This window comes from Hippocampus zosterae, chromosome 17 (assembly GCF_025434085.1).
Source record: "Hippocampus zosterae strain Florida chromosome 17, ASM2543408v3, whole genome shotgun sequence".
Taxonomy (NCBI): domain Eukaryota; kingdom Metazoa; phylum Chordata; class Actinopteri; order Syngnathiformes; family Syngnathidae; genus Hippocampus; species Hippocampus zosterae.
Genome location: NC_067467.1, coordinates 3337792 through 3355462, shown reverse-complemented (window position 1 = coordinate 3355462; position 17671 = coordinate 3337792). Strand labels below are relative to the sequence as shown.

The window sequence follows — 17671 nt, the reverse complement described above, 5'->3', positions numbered from 1 at the left end:
CACGTGCTGAAAATCGTGTCGTGTTTTTTTGCCTTTTTTTAATTGCATTCCGCCAATTGACAATCTGTTGTCGGCGCGCCTCTTTCCACTTGAAATTAAAAACGCGGCCATTTCCTCACCAATTGGGCTTCTCGACTGTAAATGCTGTACGGAAAAGGAGTCAAATATATGGGATTGCACGACGGATTTAGAAATGACAGGTTGACGTGGAGGTGAACTCTCACACTCTCCGCGCGGTTTGCATTACACCCATCCGGTAGCCACAAGCATGTTTGTCCAAAACAAATGATGTTTTAGTTGACTGAGCTGCAGACTTGCCATACACATGTCACTCCTTAAACTCAATGTGCAGTGTGACCCCCCACCCCCCACCCCCACCCCGCCGCCCCCGATGTCGATCTCACACACACATAGCATTTCTAAACAGCAGACCGTCTCCAAATTCGACATGGAGGTGGGGAAGCCGGCGCTCCGCTCGTTCGGCACCCCCACAAACTTCAAACATGAGCAAGGAGGAGGAGGAGGAGGATGAAGCGGGAGAAAGGCGCCCAGCCTGGCCGACTGTGAGAAGCATGTTCATGCTCATTTCGGACACACACGGGTCAAGCACTGTGACAATGTGGGCGTGTCCCTCAGGACCGAGGACGGTTCAAAGAGGACTAACTGACCTTATAGGATGATATGGTTAGTTGGGTCTCAACAGCACTATTAGCTGACTAGAAAATAGGCACAGTATGGGAAAAAAAAAGATATACAGTATATATATATATATATATATATATATACATACATACATACATACATACATACATACATACACACACACAGGTTTAGACTTTTACTCATAGAGGAAGACTGCATAGCAGCAGGCATTTTTGAATAAATGATTTATTTCAGCTTTCTATTCCATTTAAAATCAGATTTTCACATTCAAATCCTGTTATTTCAGTTTCAATTTATTTTTCGGAGTTTCTGACTTTTGACCCTGATGTGGCGTGGTATCAACCGAGAAGGGCGTGGAATCATGAGTGGCAGCCGGACAAAAGGCTTGGAACATCCCCCCTTCAGCGACAGTGCCTTCAGGGAACGCGTAGGACTTAAAACTAAATTCAAGTCAATGCTTATACGCCGTAATAATTCTGCGATGTCAAAGAACGTGTGTGTGCGCCTCGCATGCGCTGTAATGGAGTGAGCGCAGCTACTTTCATTGTCCAGAAAGTAAGTCGGCTGTTCACCCCCAGAATGGCGCAAACACCCTTTTTTGACCTGTGCCCATCAGAAATCCATCAGCCAAGATCTGAGATTGGAGTTGGAATTGAGATTTTCGGGGGAAAGTGTTTTAGGATTCACAAATCAGTGTTTGTAACCACAATACCACAAAGGAACTAATGTCCAAACCAGACCTTGGCTCTCACGGCCACTTTGGCGAGCCCGGGCCCACATTCCCCAAACTTAACAGTAGGAAACAAAAGGCGTTGCAACAGGAGGTTACGCAAGCGTCCAAGTGACACCACACACTCCCCCGCACCTTCCAATGCCTTTATTTTCCTGTTTTGATGTACGCCAACAGAAAGGGGACATGATGCACACAGATGACCAAGCGTGATCCGGCCGCACTCTCAAATCAGTGGGCCCATTCAAGCGCCCTCCTCTTGCAGGGAACAATAGCCTGACGCTGACTAGGAGAATGTCACGGTTTCTTAAGAGACTGATCCCCCCCCCCCCCCCCCCTCCCGCAAACAAAAACTAATCAAATAAAAGATTTTTTCCCTTCCATTATAATTGCCAAGGTCAAACACACGCCCGTGTTTGCATCTTGTCATGCGTCTGGAAATTCCCAGAATTACTCAGCAATTTGATTTCACTGTCAATGCATCACCTTTCATGGCATGCATTGTTTGTTCACAACGACCGACACAATATTGATTTTTGAATAATCAGTTTTATAATCTGTGATTGGCTGGCAACAGGTTCAGGGTGTCCTCCCGCCTACTGCCTGAAGACACTCGTTTTTCTTTTTCGTGATGTCTTCCCAGAAGAGTACCGGTGATAGTGAGGAGGAAAGTTGTGATGTCCGCCACAAAACAAGAAATAAAACTTACTGAGACAGAGGATACAATATATGACAAATGAATTATGCAAATAGCTCACGACTAGCTAGAAAATAAACAGAGAAACTTGCCAGCATATTTTTACCGCATTGAAAATAATAATTAGACTTAAACTGAACCTGTAAATGAAACAACCCGAAAGCCCAAATATTCTTCATGCTCTTATGCAGCCTCCTGTCCATTACATGTCTGTCAGGTGAGCCGTTTTACTTTAATTTAGTTTTAATGTATTTTCCAGCAGGTTGCTTGTCATTATTCTGATAAAACGTCAACTATATCTACATACCATATATTATATATGTATATATTACGATATGTTACTATAAATTATGATGACAGCATCATCCTGGAACAAATTAATTCACTTGACATTGTTTCCTAGGGGAAATGTTGTTTTGAAATGAAAACAACTTGGACGTCAAACCACAGATTGTGTTCACATTTGGTTCAGCTGTGAAGTACTTGGTGGGAAGGTTTTGGGAAAGACCCGTTTCTGTTCCAGCATGACTGTGCCCCAGTGATCTGGAGAAATACGAAAAAACATTTCCATAGCACATTCCCGATACTGCAAACGACGGACCAGCTCCATATTTTTCTTTTTTCAATTCCTATGGTGACAGCAGCAGGTGTTTTGTTCAGTATTTAGCCATGCTGTCATCCAAAACATGTTACAAAAAAAAAAAAAAGCAGATACATAGTCAAACTCGACCCGGAGAACCCCAACGAAAGCACAGGAGGAACATGCAAGTCCTTAAACGAAGTCTGCAAGGCGGATTGAAACCACAGAACAGTGTGGCGGATGTGTAATCACTCATCCAATGTGCCGCTTGCGCGTGAACCTTAAACGGCAAATCACACTTACGTGAAATGTTTTATTTATGTTTTGCTTCATCTCTTTAACGTTTGTATAAGAAAAAGAGACACTGCAGGATTTCTGTGTAATGTCTGAACTGGACTTCTGCACCATTAAATAATAATAAATTTTTTAAAAAAGCCATTTTTTGGACCAACCTCTTTCAAACGTTCTGAATTGGTGTCTGACAGGAGGTGTTTATGTTTCCAGTGTTGTTTAAGAGTGCGCAGGCAGGTGCAGCACAAATCAGCCACGCCACTAAATTATACAGACACCCAATTAGAACATCTGACACCCTCGGAATATTGATTCTTTTCTACCGTTTTTTTTGGTTGGAGGAGTTTAACAATGAACAACTCAAGCGTTTGACACCTCCGGTATATAAGCGTGTAAATTCATTATAGTGGACGGTATGACCTACACAAAAAGCCTAATAAAGCTGTTTTATTGGACATTTTAGGCATAGTTTTCTCCAGAAGAGTTTGGGAGAGCTCAAATTGGGCCACTTTTGGCGCAACTGGAACCCAACAAATTGGCTTCAGCTTTTTGTACGGGCACCAATTACGGACACCCAATTGTTCAATGTTTTCACACACATACACACATCGCGATGTCAAGGACATACAGTATTATATAATATGCTGTACAGTGTTTGACAAGTTTCAACATTGACAACAAGTTGTAAAAACGCACACCTCTATGCAAACATGCATATATGACCACATAGCAAACATCACAGCATCTATGAATTCATGAACTTCAGCACTTCACTTTTTGTGGCTTTTCAGTCGAGGCAACAAAAGATTATTAGCAGAGGAGATTTTATTTTGATGTCGATGTGATCGGCATTTGTGCTTCCTATGTGTAAACAAGTATGCGTGTGCAATGACATTAGGTAGAGTCGCACCATCGAGTGAGTTTCGAGTGCTTTATTTAAAAACAGCATCTTAAGTTCTTTGATCGATGAAAAATTCTCTGTCCTGTCGAAGATGAGAATTGTTTCGAATGCTTTCCCCCTGTTGATGGAGCTCACTAAAACGCTTGAAAGGCTACCCCGCGCGATACAATGAGGTTCGACAGAAAGCTGCAGCCACAATTATAAACATACTGTTAATTGAAATTCTCTCTTCAGTAAAAAGATGCTGCAACTCCTTGACACAAGATTAGTTTTGGCTTCCAGCTAACTACTGCCCCCCACTGGTCAGATGTGATACACCAATTGGATTTTTTTTCTTTTTTTTTTTTTTAAGGCATTTGGTATGGCAGTACAGTAGTTTGAGCTTTTATTCAATATCTTTTCAACAATTGAGCAATTTCCCCCTTCTGGTAGTATTGGTATGGCCCTAAATATCCCAGTTTGTGCTACAGGCAGTTGATCCGCCTCTTACTCATGGTACTCTTAAACAATTTGGGCCTTACCTAAGGGTGAAAGCCACCCTTTTGGTGGTACTGTACTTCTGGTGGCGTCGTGGTCCATGCTGTTGCTTTTTGCGAAGACGGCATCCGGTGTAAAAACTACACCAGAAAATCCATGCCAGGGAGTTTTTGTGGCAACTACTGATGCAACATTGGACCTTAGACCTTATTGGAGCCATGAGTGGGAATTTTGGTACTTCCTAGTCGTACTGGTGAGGTCAAGATGCTTTACTGCTGGTCTAATTTTGGCACTACTATCAGGGTACATGACACATGCCTACTCGTTGGACCTACTATTGTTACAGATCTTACCTCTAGTGGGCGCTAATTGTTCTACTTGCCACTGAATTAATTGTTTTACTTCTCAAGAGTGTCGGCAACTAGTACATGGACCTTAAGTTGGATGTCAAGGAATGAATAAATACTTAAATGTCTTACGAAAAGCAATCTCCACTTCTCTCAAGAGGGAGGGGGCAGAAGACAGTACCCTGAGGCATTTACTGTAGGGCAGGAGATCTCTGAGCTGTACGCCCGAGGCGGGTCACCGCTGTCGGGCCTGATGTCGACCATCTTATCGGACCACGCTGTGTTACCTGCACACCGGCGGTTCTGCTCACGCCTTTGCGCGTTTGCGTTGTTGTCCCAGTGAGAAACTAGATCCGACGTGGATGTGGAGATGCTGCCACGGGGGAGGAACACGTAACCTTCTCTGTTCACGGAGCAGACCATCGACGCAGGATCATCTGGTGAAATTACTTTGTTCTCCTTTGTCTCTTCACGCATGCGCATGGAGTCGAATGACTGACAAGGAGAATATAATAGTCAGTGTAACATGTCATACAAGAATGTTTTTAAAAAAAATATATGTGCATTGCACTTGATATCATCACAGTAAATGATTGTAAAATGTCGAATGCAGATGAACAGCTGACCTGACAGAAGATATATGGGCCGCTGAAGTGCACTGGGAGGTTACAGCCATTAACCTTCTCAGCAGGGAGGGCCACGCTATTACACTTCAAGTCCTGTCGGTCCTGCTCCAAATCTTTATTTTCTGCACCCTCAGTTGGCCGCAGTGAGGAGCTTAGGGAGATGCTGGGGGGTGGAAGAGTATTTTCAGGAACCTCGCGGATGAATTCCGACGCGTGTTTGACGACACAGGAGCAAAGCTTTCAAAAAAGCGAGAGGTATTACCGTCTCGATAGGCTGTACAATTGATGCACTTGGCAGACGTAAGTGTTTTCATTCTCTATCAGGGCCCGGCTGGTGGCAGACTGGATCAAAGAAATATTTTTCTGTCATCATAAAGTACAAATGTTAAATCAAGATTTAAAAAAAAAAAAAAAAACCCCAAAAATATTCCTACCTTGATCTCTGACAGGGTTTTGCTTTTGCCGGGAGAAGGAACCGTGTCCACCCAAAGAATCATTTTCCTATTTGAAGATATTTTGGATAATTTTTTTTCCCGAAACAGAGAACATTCAAAACAAAGCAATTTGGCTGTGCTTGACATATATAAAATATGAAACGCTACAATTATATATCTCCACCTTTTTCCCCACACTCATTCAGATTTAAAGACAATTCAGCGCCTCCAATGAATCGAACGTGCGCCTTTGACAACGTGAGAGCAGAAAATTCCACGCAACAATTTGTCACATGTGCCATATCAATTATAAAAAAAACAAAAAAACATTATGATGCAATATGTTTTCATAAGGGGAGAGCGTACAAGTACCTTTTGCAAGTTAAAACGGTCCAGGAGAGAAAGATGAAAACGACGACCACAGTCACGCTGACGCCGAAATAGACGATGACGGTGATGGGCCACGTAGCTACCAGGTGGGGGGGGGCAAAGCAAGATTTTGATATTATGATCGGTTCCGGAACAAACAGAGACTAACATAACTCAGTACCCGCATGCGTTGTCCAGTCTTCTGGCTCGGTCCATTGGGAAGGACTCCCTTCATAGAGCGAACCCTGTCCGGGGATGACGACAGATCGGACTTGGACCCGGTGGTGCTGGGACGGGCTCAACGATGCACCCGGGATGCTGACTGATGTGGAGCCTTGTGAAATGTTCAGCAGGACAGAGCCCCCCTGCAAAGGGACGCACGTCAAAACGGATCGGAACTTTTTGTACAACTCACAAAGCAAACGTGCAGTTGGAAGTCAACTGAGGCAAAACGCTGCATGTACGAAAAAAAAAAAAAAAAAAAGGAAGACGCACGCAGCAATACAAGCGAGCACCGGAGAAGTTCATAATAAGAAGATAAACAGATGGAGAGCATAAAACACATTTATGAGTTGAAGCTTTCCCAGTGGTTCTAACGTAAAAGGACTCGTTTCAAGGTGTCTGCTTTATTACCTTATCCTGCGTCCTGTAATAGCGCACTTGATACCGCAGTCTGACTTTGGAGGCTGTGCTCGGTTCAGCCCATTCCACGACCCAGTCGTTGCCTTTCTCGCTCACTCTCACCTGCTGCGGTGGCCTGGGACAAACTGCACATGACCGCGCATTGAATCGCTGTTTCGTAATTCCATCCAAACCATTAAAAAGAGCGGCAGGTTTTGTCGCGGGCCACATTGTAGTAACGGTTTCCCTCGGAGGGCTGTTATGAATTTTGAGAAACCGTATAAATGTTTAATCACCTCCACATATTACATACACAGCGCACAACCAATTGATGAATTGGTTTTAGAATCAGAAGTCGGGAATAATGACTGTTATTGCGTATTACATATGACCATTTTGAACCAAATTTTGGTTCAGACTTTAGCAAGCATCATGGAACTTGCGTGATTTGCTTTCGAGGGCCACATAAAATGATGTGGCGGGCCAGATTTGGCCCCAGGGCCTCGACTTTGACACACACCTGTGCTCTATGGGATCATGAACACTCGTGAGGATCAGAAAATGGATGGATGGATGGATGGATGGATGGAAATTTTAGGACATAAAAATCAGCAAATTCCAGGATGAAAGAATGACATTTAGCGCATTTCTATTTCTGTCAAATATCAAAACAGGTCAAAACGCAGGCAAGGGTTAAGAAATGAATTTAAAACATCATCTCTCAATGATTTTCACTTTCATTTCCGCATAAGACTGCAGTTGTGCCAGTCAACACTAGGTGGAGCAGCTCAATCATTTCACCACGGTGATTGGTCTGCGCATGAGCCATAAGGAGGTTTGAACATCACTCACTGTGCTCATTGGCCCTGAACGTCTTTGCAGTGCGAGTTGGTCGAAGTTCCAGAAGTAGATGTGCGGGCTTTGCGACAAACAGCGGGCAGCTGTATCGCACCAGCGCCCGACTGCGGTCGAAGGTCACGGTCGGGTGGATGCAGCACATCTTAAACCTACAAGCAGAAATCACAGAAAAAGGCAGCGCGTCAACATATGGAGGGCAGTTTCCACCAGGTCCACTTTGACATGGACACGCTTGTGCACACACCCGCCCACACCCACACCGACGCACACGCACGCACTTGACTCACGGTGTAGTGTGGTTGTGCTGACAGGCCAGCTGGTAGGTGATGATGTGATCCAGCTCTGGGCTCACCTCCCAGCTACACATCACCTTCGTCTCGCCATCCAGCACACAATACAAGTTGGGAAACTGTCCACTGTCTTTGCCCGGAGAAACAGAGTGTGAGACCTTTTTTTTTTTAAACCCAGAATGCGTGCACGAAGGACCCTACGAAATTATCTTAAAATGACGACAGTGAATGTTTTTTTCCTGCTTTTTTTGCATAGTAACAGTGTAATTAACTTAAAATGTATTTCGCATCAGTCAATTAACCCACCATTTTTTTTTAAACATGAATTTGTCACGTCTTCTTTATTATTCATTTCTTTCTCTGTTTGTTTGACTGGCTGGGGGGAAAAAAAGCCCCACGACTAGTTTCAGAGATGATAAATACCACACACAGCATTGATGAGAATGTAAATGCGAAACTGCAATTTTTATTTTTTTTTTTCTCTACAGTTTAAGCGGTGTCGCTCACCTTCTTTCGTACTCCACGTCAGCACGGGACTCCATTGACTCCAGTGGCCCACGCTGGCCCGGGCCCTCACCCTGGCCTGGTACCTGCGACCCGGAAGCAGCAGTCGTGTCTCCAGTTTGACCTCTGTGCCGGTCACATTCTTAATCTGCGGGCGCGTTCATAGAAACGAATATAACAGCGACATTTGATTAGGACCGGCTAAGATTTTAAAATGTCACGCCTGAAATTCATCTTGCGCTTACAGTCCATGAGTCTTGTCTTTCTGCCTTGTAGCCGAGTTGGTACATCACGTTTTTGTTCAGGGAAGAGGATGCGGGATAAGGACTGGACCACTTGATCTCCAGCTGTCCATCTGCAGTGTCATATTTGGACAAATCCACCGGTGTGCGTGCTCTCACTGCGCAACACAAACACAATCGCGGCCATCTTATCGTTTTCACCCCCCCGGGAGCACTCATGTATTGTTCATAATACGTGATGTCAAGTCACCAAGATGAGAAAGCCTCAATGGCTGGCGCGGGGCGGGTGAGCAGAGCGCCTCGTCGTCCTTGACGAAGAAGACCGTGTGTTGAATGCCGATGGAAAAAGAACGCGTTTCGTATCGACACCGGACGGTCCCGTGCCCATCTGCATCTCCGACTTGGGCGCCAAAGGGCTCACATCGCTCCCTGCGAGCACAGGCGGGGACCCTCCACAGTGACATTCTTCTTCCGCCGTCTCAATCGGATCTTTCGGTTGTCCGTACCTGCCGCGTTCTGTGTGGAACCAGAGTTGCAGCGGCGCGCGTACGTGCGGGTCCTCCCTCCACTTGCAGTAGACGTATGCTTCGTAGTCGTTGTGACACCGCAATGACTCCATTACCGCTGCGGGAGACACAAACGTGGTTTATCAATTCAGGTATTCACAACTACTCTGCTACAAGGCGGAAAATTAGACACTTTTGCTTCATTGGTCCAAAAGTGTGTGTGTGTGTGTGTGTGTGTGTGGAAATCTTCAAGCCTAAAAGCATGTCAGCTTTGCGTTCAACTAAACAGGTCCAGATTTCACATTACATTTTTGAACACTTTGATCATCATGATTTCAGCTTTTATTTGGTGCTGTATGCTGTGATATTTTCTTAATGTTAAAAAATAAAAAATAAAAAAGGACCATGGCGTGATAAAAGTTGGGAGACGGTGTCTAAATCCACGCGAGTCTACAAATCCACGCGAGCTATGTTATTTGTGCAATTTTTAGTTTACTCAAACCATTTTTCTGTTGAGAAATCACTCTATAATATTTATTGGATATGTTTTATTTTTTAATCTATTAAATAAATAAATAATAAATAAATAAAAAGAACTCGGGCGGCCCGGTAGTCCAGTGGTTAGCACGTGGGCTTCACAGTGCAGAGGTACCGGGTTCGATTCCAGCTCCGGCCTCCCTGTGTGGAGTTTGCATGTTCTCCCCGGGCCTGCGTGGGTTTTCTCCGGGTTTTTTGGTTTGTTTTTTTTTTGTGTTTGTCTAAATGAATTTGTGGGCGGCCCGGTAGTCCAGTGGTTAGCACATGGGCTTCACAGTGCAGAGGTACCGGGTTCGATTCCAGCTCCGGCCTCCCTGTGTGGAGTTTGCATGTTCTCCCCGGGCCTGCGTGGGTTTTCTCCGGGTGCTCCGGTTTCCTCCCACATTCCAAAAACGTGCATGGCAGGCTGATTGAACACTCAAAATTGTCCCTAGGTTGTTCGTCTTTGTGTGCCCTGCGATTGGCTGGCAACCGATCCAGGGTGTCCCCCGCCTACTGCCCGAAGATGGCTGGGATAGGCTCCAGCACCCCCCGCGACCCTAGTGAGGATCAAGCGGTACGGAAGATGAATGAATGAATGAATGAATGAATAAAAAGAACAAAAAAATTCCAGATCACTTCAACATCATATTTTGTTGCTCAACTTAGATTAGGAAACCAACAGGTTAAATAAGTTCGATTTTTATCATCGATTTGAACAGCACACATCCATCGTGCAAACCAAAATCCCAATGTGAACCCAAATGAGCGCCTCAATTTGCAAACTCTTGGAAGAAGGCATCACTTACCGTCATGTGAACCGGAAGCTTCCCGTAGGACACATCCGTCTGGCGGAGAGACGAGAACCGGAAGGGGGAGCAGCGACCAAAGCAGCACCCAGAAAAGAGCCATCGCACGCGGGTAAAAGCCGATGGCCCTCACGGCCTTTTCGGCTCTTCGCAAGTCAAATGCGTGTTCTGACATCAGGCGGAAGTCTGCTGATTAGATGGAAGATAAAAAGAAAGGAACACAGAGTCAAATTAGGCGAAACCAAGAAGAAAAGAGTCGCTCACTTCTCCTTTGGGTAGTTTGCATGATACGTTTTTTTTTTTTTTCCCCTCACCACATCCGCTCGCCTCTTCCCCCTCCACATGTGTTAAGTCCTGATAAACAAAACGATTCCTTTGGGATTACGGCAACATAAAAAGACCGACAAAGACTAGAGAGGGTGGCGGAATGTACAACAGAGTGTAAAAAAATTTTTTTTTTTTTAAATCAGCGGCTGCACACTCCCCTCATGTTGGAAAACAGTCACGTCTTGAAAATGACATCCATGTACAGCGCACTGACCAACTGGGCCAGCATCAGCTTTGATGACATTCAACGGAGAGCTTCTCGGCGGAAGTCAGTCACAACGACTACCGGTAGTTCCATGAGCGCAGCGTCTTGTGATTTTCTTACCCCGACCTTTTTTTTTCCGTCTGTTTCAGTGTTGGATTGGTAATTATGTACACATTGATTCATTCAATGGATTGGCCGCATTGTTTTCTTTATTTGAATTGCATTCTCGGTCCCCGTTTGCTGTTGAGCGCCCCCCCCCCCCCCTCGTGGCCATTCAAGATGATTAATTCACAGTGCCAAGTGTGTTAGTGTGCGTCCGGCCAGTATGATTGGGGTGGCGATGCTAGCAAGTTATTTTGACCCCCCCCCCCCCCCGCCAATCTCAAAATGTAAAAGTAAACTTTCGATGAGGTCTGAGATCTTTCCACTTCAATAGCAAACTTGAATGGCCAGTCTCCCGGAACAAATGATTTCACTTGATTTTTTCCGATGTGAAAATTGGTTTTGGGAGTACAGCAATTTAAAAGAAATCATCCGGCATCACTGAGCAGATTGTGCTCGACTAGAAGTCTTAGGGAAGAGTATCCGATTTTTCATCGACTGTTATGCGGTGGTCAGTCTTAGTCCAGATCTTGCGTTGATTGAGGAACTGCCTAGAAATTGACCTTCCATATTTTTGGTAGTTGGGTAAACAAGACCATCCAGAGAAAACCTCAAAGTCGAGTGTTTAGAATGGTCAAAGCTGGAACCCCCCCCCCCCCCCCAAAAAAAGTTCCACTGTCATCAATTTGAAACCGCCATGCGACGAATCTCAATGAGGAAAATCTTTCAATCGTAATCCTGACAACAAAAGTATCCAATAATTCCTCCAGTTGAATTTACAAAATATTATTTCTGAAGAAATCGGAAATATTATCAGACCGGAATTGTTCGCTGCTGTTTTTTTAGGACACTAATTTAAAAAAAAAAGTTTTTGGACGATCATAAGGACCACAAGTTACCCGAGAAACTTACCTCACTTGATGAAAGCGTCTCGACTCTCGCCATTTCGCATGATCTTCTTTCTCGCCGAGAGTTCCAGGGGGGGTGGGGGGGGGGTGGTTTGGGTGTTTCCTCTTGCGCTCCACAAGTTCCTCTTTTGCGGCCTGGTGTCAAGGTTTAATCGGTGCTTCATCAGCTGTTTCGCAAGGGGGATGCAACGATTGCGACTTATTTTATGTTTCTCACTAAGTTGTGAGACACATTTCCTTCGAACTTCTCTCACCACGATGGCTGCTTCGAGATGACGACAGTCCTGTCACTTGACTAAAATTCCCCCACGTAGTTTATTCCCGAGACAGTAATAATCGAAATAAAATAAAAATATCAGACCGGCCATTCGCTACGACGCATTTTGTATGAGTCACAATCTGCACGGCTCACTTGAGTTTTTCATGCTTTCTTCTTCTATTCCTCCAACTGCTTAACTTCATGACACTCCACACGTCGGAGTCATTCCGACAACGGCCCGTTTCCTCATTTTCACTTTGTCATCCGTCTGTCCCTTTGGCTCGACTTCAACCTGACTCCCAAAAAGGCAATCGAACATGTTTGGAAAATTGGAAAAAAGGCAACCAAAGCTCTTGAAGGTTCGCTAGTGAGCCGGGGCCCATCCCCGATTCACTTTTGGGAGAGGGAACGTAGGAGGAAGCCAGGAGAAAATCTGCGCCACCGTGTTCCTCCAACGAAACATTCAAAAGCACGTCGACACGAACTGTATAAAAATCGGGTTTTCTGCGGGACGATTCCTCGCAACAACTGGGAAGCAACAGCTGGGAAAACTAGAAAACCGTGTTTCTCGAACTTGAGAACAAATAAGTTCTTTCCTCTGTATGGTTCTCTGAAACAATGGGGAACTCTCAATAAATTGTCAAAACCTCGCACAGGACTGCTTTGAGGGTTTTGGGCCTTCCAGCTGCGTTTCTGCTGCAATTGTTTCCACTTCTTGCATTCTTTCAAACTTTTAGTCTTCATTTTTATTTGAGTGATGATAGACTGATGTCATTGCGTGCTCTCCCTGCAAATTTCTTATAGTTTTGCCCTTTCCGTGTCCAACGTTGCATCAACTTCCTAGTTAAGTCTTTCTTGATCCTCAATGCTCTGGTTGGTGATGCGCTGAGTGAGTGCGGGATTCCTGAAATGTTGCCAGTTGAAAAACTTGAGTCAGAGTTGATTCGGGTTGTGATATTTTGTCGTTGTTGCTTTTGAATTAAGCGGTCGAACGCGCTTTGAGTCCATTCCCAAAAATATACATACAAAAGCTGGACTTTGTGCCAATTTTTGTTTGTTGAATGCTTATCTTTTAGCAAGAAGCTACTCTGGAAAGTGGTGTGAGACCCAAAAAAAAAAAATACTACCGGTAATTATAATCGTCAACATAGTAATTCCGGAAAAGTACAATAAGAATAATTGTGATGATGTGTCCGGTTATAGACATTCAATGCAAAGTGGATATTTCACTACAGTCGTGGTTTCACGAGTGCATGGCGGGAAGCATTTAATGTCATTTTTTCCCGGTATGCAATGCCAACATGTCCAATCCGACTTTGCAACCAAACTCCATTTATAGCTATGGTGTCATTTCTACAAACAGGTGACGGATTATCCGAAATGCGCTTATAATAACCCGAGTGTCAGTCATATTTATCAAACGCCGCCGAGATGTTAATAAAGTCAGCGGGCCGGATGAAGAGATGAACGACATTTCAATGACGGCGTCAATCTCCTGTTGTTGAGCGATAGCGTCGCGATTTGCGACGCACGGCAATATTCTTTTGAGAGCGTCGTCGAAATGAACGCAATCAATTCCAGGCGTGTAACCGAGAGAAAGAAGCAAGACAGAGAGAAGAAGCCTTGGGGGGCTTCTACAGGAAGCGAGTCAATTATCGGACGCATTATTAAGGAAGACATACTTATTATGGCGGAGAGAAGGGATGTGCGGAGAATGCCGCAAGCTGATAAACAGCCGGAGGAGGACCCCTCTCGTTTTCTTTATTCCGAGTTTCTTCCTATCGCCTGCGCGTACACCCGCTTGGAGAATATTGCCGTCGCAGCATAATTGCATTGTATTACAGGCCCAATTTCACTCGAGAAGAATACACGGAAGGGAAAAATAGTGTCCGTGTCCGCTGCGGAGCACGCGGTCATTTAAATGACATGAGCGCTGGATTAGAACAGAACGTACAGATGATAGAGTCTGTCGTTGTTCTCTGGAGCTCCCCCTACAAAGCATGATGACAAGTCGGGATGTCTCAAGAACGATTTTTAAAAATAAATTCTGCCGTTTTGCGTGAGAGAATGTAATCAGTTTTGAGGGTTTTTGGATTGATGGAGACACTTGGGCATGCGATGGTTGATCTGAGAGCTTTGAAAGCTAGCACAAACTTCAAACGGAAAGTAAATTTGTCATTCAAAAATAGCTTTTTTTCTGCAATTCTTGTCCTTTAAAGTACAACTCAACTCAACAAAGCGAGCGAAACGGAGTCTTGCTTACAGTCACCTGATATTGTCTTGCACAATCCTTCAAACTTCTCGCTTTAGTTCTGACCATGTGCTTGTGGCTTCTTCAATACAACAATTAAAAAACAAAACAAAGTCTAGTTCCAGACTATGACAGTGCCATTTAAGCAAGTTATATGACGTGAATTCTATTATTTGATATGGCTACGATAAGCTGGCTTTGCTGATGAGTCGCCGGGTCCATTTTGGACACTCACGTCTGACCAAATCTGGTTCATTATGTGCAAAAACAATCAATAAAAGACTATTAAAAAAAAACCACAGACGTGTGAGCTTACCCTCATCACCAACTTTTGAATCCCCACCACTACTCAATACGCATAAGTCACTTTGACAGATGTGATGCATCGTTAATTTAAAAAAAAAAGAAAAATATCTAATGCTCTCCCATGAGCCTGTAAGAGGACGAGCAGAAAGAGAAAATGGATGGATGGGTTTTTATTAGATACAATGACCATATAATTTTTTTTTAACGCAAGCTACACACCCTGAACTGGTCGTCAGCCATTTACAGTGCAGATAACAAAGCAACCATTCACACCAAAGGAGAGTCTTGAATGAAGCTAAGCAGATTTTCGGAACATGGTAATAAACTCATGCAGTGCACACCCAAAAAAAAAAAAGGAAATAAGAAAACAGTATGCTGGTCGTGAACACAAATAAAAGACGCAGCAGGTGTGATGTGTCTGGGAGACAAGAGGCTCAGAGATTCTATCTTTTCATTTTTTCACTCAATCAATGTGACCTTGTGGAAAAAAATAAATAAACCTCCACCTACAGGAATCAAATCCACACCTCAGCGTTAATAAATCTACGCCAGCATTTTTGGAGCCAACTCAGACTTTTGAAAGCTTTCCTACTTTGAAATGTGCAAATGCACCACGTGTGTAAGATAAGACACCCCCCCCTCCACCCGCCTCCTCTGGTGTCTTAGCGTGAAGGCGACCTGACCTGTAATTTGAGATCGTTCACGTTTATAGACAGTCATTGGAAATGTCAAACGTGGCCGAGGAGAGTAGAGCAAGGAAAGAATTTAAAAAAAAAAAAAAAAACACTCTTGGGTCACATGCACATCAACTTAAACACCGAAAGGAAAAAAGATGGCTCGGTGGATTTTCCTAATATTGTGATTCATTTCGATCCTTCCTTCTTGACTTTTAACATTCTTGAGTACTTCATCTTTCCCTTTGCTTATCATCATTTCAGTCTTTTTAACACCACACAGATCAATGGATTTGGATCCGGACTATCTTTAGCCTACCTCGCCTTTTCCTGCCTTTTTTTTTTTTTTTTTTGCTCCCTCTGCGCTTTTGAGTTATTGCTCCAATGTGGATACACTGAAACACACTATTGGATTACAGTGTGATTGAATGGACAGCTTCGTCTCCAGGGACGGGATACGTCTGATGAGATTCATTTGTATTTTTGGCCAAGAGGGTTCCACTTGTTAAACGTTTTTAACAAACCATTTTTAAGACGTTTTTATTATTATTTTTTTTAAACGTTTTCTTTCTCTTCCTCTCTCCCGTCTTTAGCGCTCATCCCTTTCCTGCCTTTCACCATTTCTTCTCCTCTCTTCCTTCACCCACCTCTCTCCTCCTCCTGTTCAACATCACACAATGCCCTCCTATCCCAACCCAGCGCTCCCTCCCTCTCCTCTTTCCCCCCCCCCCCCTTCATCTCACCTCCAGCCAGCCTCCTCCTCCTCCACTTCCTCCTCCGAGAGCGCGCAGCATCCACTTTCTCGTTCTACCTCTCTTCGGCGGTCTCACGGTCTCTTTCTCCCCCTCTCCGTCCTCCACTTGGCTCGCCCCCATCGGCAGCTTCGCAGGCTCGCTGCTCTCCCTTCCAATTGCCGAGGACTCGGAGGCGCTCGGGACCAAGTCTCTGTCGTTGCAGGTAAGTGTGACTGTTGATCGTGGAGTGGTTTTTTTGTGGGGCGGGCGGGCTGAACAAAAGAGAGAAAGAAAGAAAGTCCAATGAACGGGCGAAAGATACGGTGAATGAGATTGGCGTGGCTCTGGCAAAGTAGAGAAGAGTGTTGAAAAAGATTTCAAAGACGAGCGGTGGCCACAATAGGAATGGCAATGAGGTGATGAGTTAATCAAAAAGTCCAAATGAAAGTATGTCACCACTAATGGGAGCCAAACGCAATTCAACAAGTCACATAATGAAATAATTAGGACACCAAAATCAAATAGACGGCCCGGAGCCAAAAAAATATACACTACAACATAGAATTACAAGATCATGTTTCCAAATTGACATTCTTCTAAACTGAGCCCAAAATCCCATTCACAAACCGGAGCTGAAAACTGGCGATGGTGATTGGTGCTCTGAAAGCTGTGAGTCACTCTGTGTGTGTGTGTTTGTGTGTCAGGGAGGGGAAATCTATTACATTCCTTAACGAGTGCCGGTGAGTCTTCAGAGTGCACTCTTGAATGAAGGATTTTTTTTTTTTGGTACACTACTCATGCATTACATGGCCTGCAGTGCATATTGGCTTGATGATGATAAATAATGAGCGAGGGGCACATTTTGGTCAATATCACGTCCATGTATGTGATGATTTGGCATCAGCTATCCGCTTTTTGCCTCCTCGAATCTTTCTCACGATTTGCATCTGTCAATGCGGTGCTACATTGTCGTATTCATCAGTCAGTCCTCTCACCAAAAGTGCCCTTCGGGCTGAACAGCTGTGTCCCGAAGGGCAAAGAGACTTAAGATATGTTCTCAGGTGGATTATAATGACTAATCAGAGAGAGGATGAGAGTGATGCACAGGCTTTGGTTTATAGTCGCGATAGATTTAAGCAAAGAAAAAAAAATGTGTGGATTTACAGTGAAGTTATTTGTGAAAAAAAATTGCGATTTGAAAAAAACAACAACCATGATTTGATTTCACCCCTGTGCTTCCATCAATTCCTCTAAAATAGTATTACCACCTACGCCACAACTTAGACCTGCTTTATTATGATCCAAGAAGTTACCGGTATATAATGCAACTGATTGTAAATTTCCCCATTGTGGGACAAATAAAGGATATCTTATCTTATTATTTAACTGACTATATTTCATATGGGAAAAAGAGTTTGCAATTTCAAACAAATCAGTGCATCCT

The 17671-nt window shown here is 44.2% G+C and overlaps 2 protein-coding genes and 1 long non-coding RNA gene across 6 annotated transcripts in view; 1 reads left to right on the top strand and 2 right to left on the bottom strand.

The window, feature by feature from the left end:
• Nucleotides 1-956: 956 nt before the first annotated feature.
• Nucleotides 957-17671, bottom strand: part of LOC127589943 (uncharacterized) — a 20097-nt gene continuing 3382 nt past the window's right edge. Inside the window, exon 2 of the long non-coding RNA XR_007959523.1 lies at nt 957-2005. This is a non-coding gene — a long non-coding RNA (uncharacterized LOC127589943). The remainder of the gene's footprint in view (nt 2006-17671) is intronic.
• csf2rb (colony stimulating factor 2 receptor subunit beta) lies at nt 3879-14545 on the bottom strand. 4 transcript variants are annotated; one of them, XM_052049239.1, is made up of 16 exons: nt 13945-14545; nt 12008-12170; nt 10462-10650; nt 9137-9254; nt 8881-9059; nt 8634-8788; nt 8392-8536; nt 7882-8014; nt 7589-7743; nt 6749-6882; nt 6297-6480; nt 6119-6215; nt 5747-5813; nt 5575-5675; nt 5313-5475; nt 3879-5181 (listed from the first exon to the last, which is right to left on the bottom strand). In XM_052049239.1, the coding sequence occupies exons 3-16, from the start codon at nt 10634-10636 to the stop codon at nt 4840-4842; spliced, it is 2148 nt and encodes a 715-aa protein (XP_051905199.1). In that variant the 5' UTR covers nt 10637-10650; nt 12008-12170; nt 13945-14545; the 3' UTR covers nt 3879-4839. The 4 variants fall into 4 exon arrangements, with proteins under 4 accessions (XP_051905199.1, XP_051905200.1, XP_051905201.1 ...); XM_052049240.1 differs by having other exon boundaries at nt 10462-10647; XM_052049241.1 differs by having other exon boundaries at nt 12008-12138.
• pvalb6 (parvalbumin 6) overlaps nt 16300-17671 on the top strand; it is an 18982-nt gene continuing 17610 nt past the window's right edge. Inside the window, exon 1 of the mRNA XM_052049268.1 lies at nt 16300-16450. The gene's annotated coding sequence lies outside the window, so the exon portion shown is untranslated. The remainder of the gene's footprint in view (nt 16451-17671) is intronic.

Excerpts from the sequence above, each read along its gene's own strand:
- csf2rb (XM_052049239.1), bottom strand. The coding sequence starts at position 10,636 with ATGTCAGAACACGCATTTGACTTGCGAAGAGCCGAAAAGGCCGTGAGG. Across the intron at positions 6,883-7,588 it reads GTTCAGGGCCAATGAGCACA|TTTGTCCCAGGCCACCGCAG; the intron begins GTGAGTGATGTT and ends GGTCATGTGCAG. Across the intron at positions 5,676-5,746 it reads AAACCCTGTCAGAGATCAAG|AAAAATATTTCTTTGATCCA; the intron begins GTAGGAATATTT and ends TTATGATGACAG.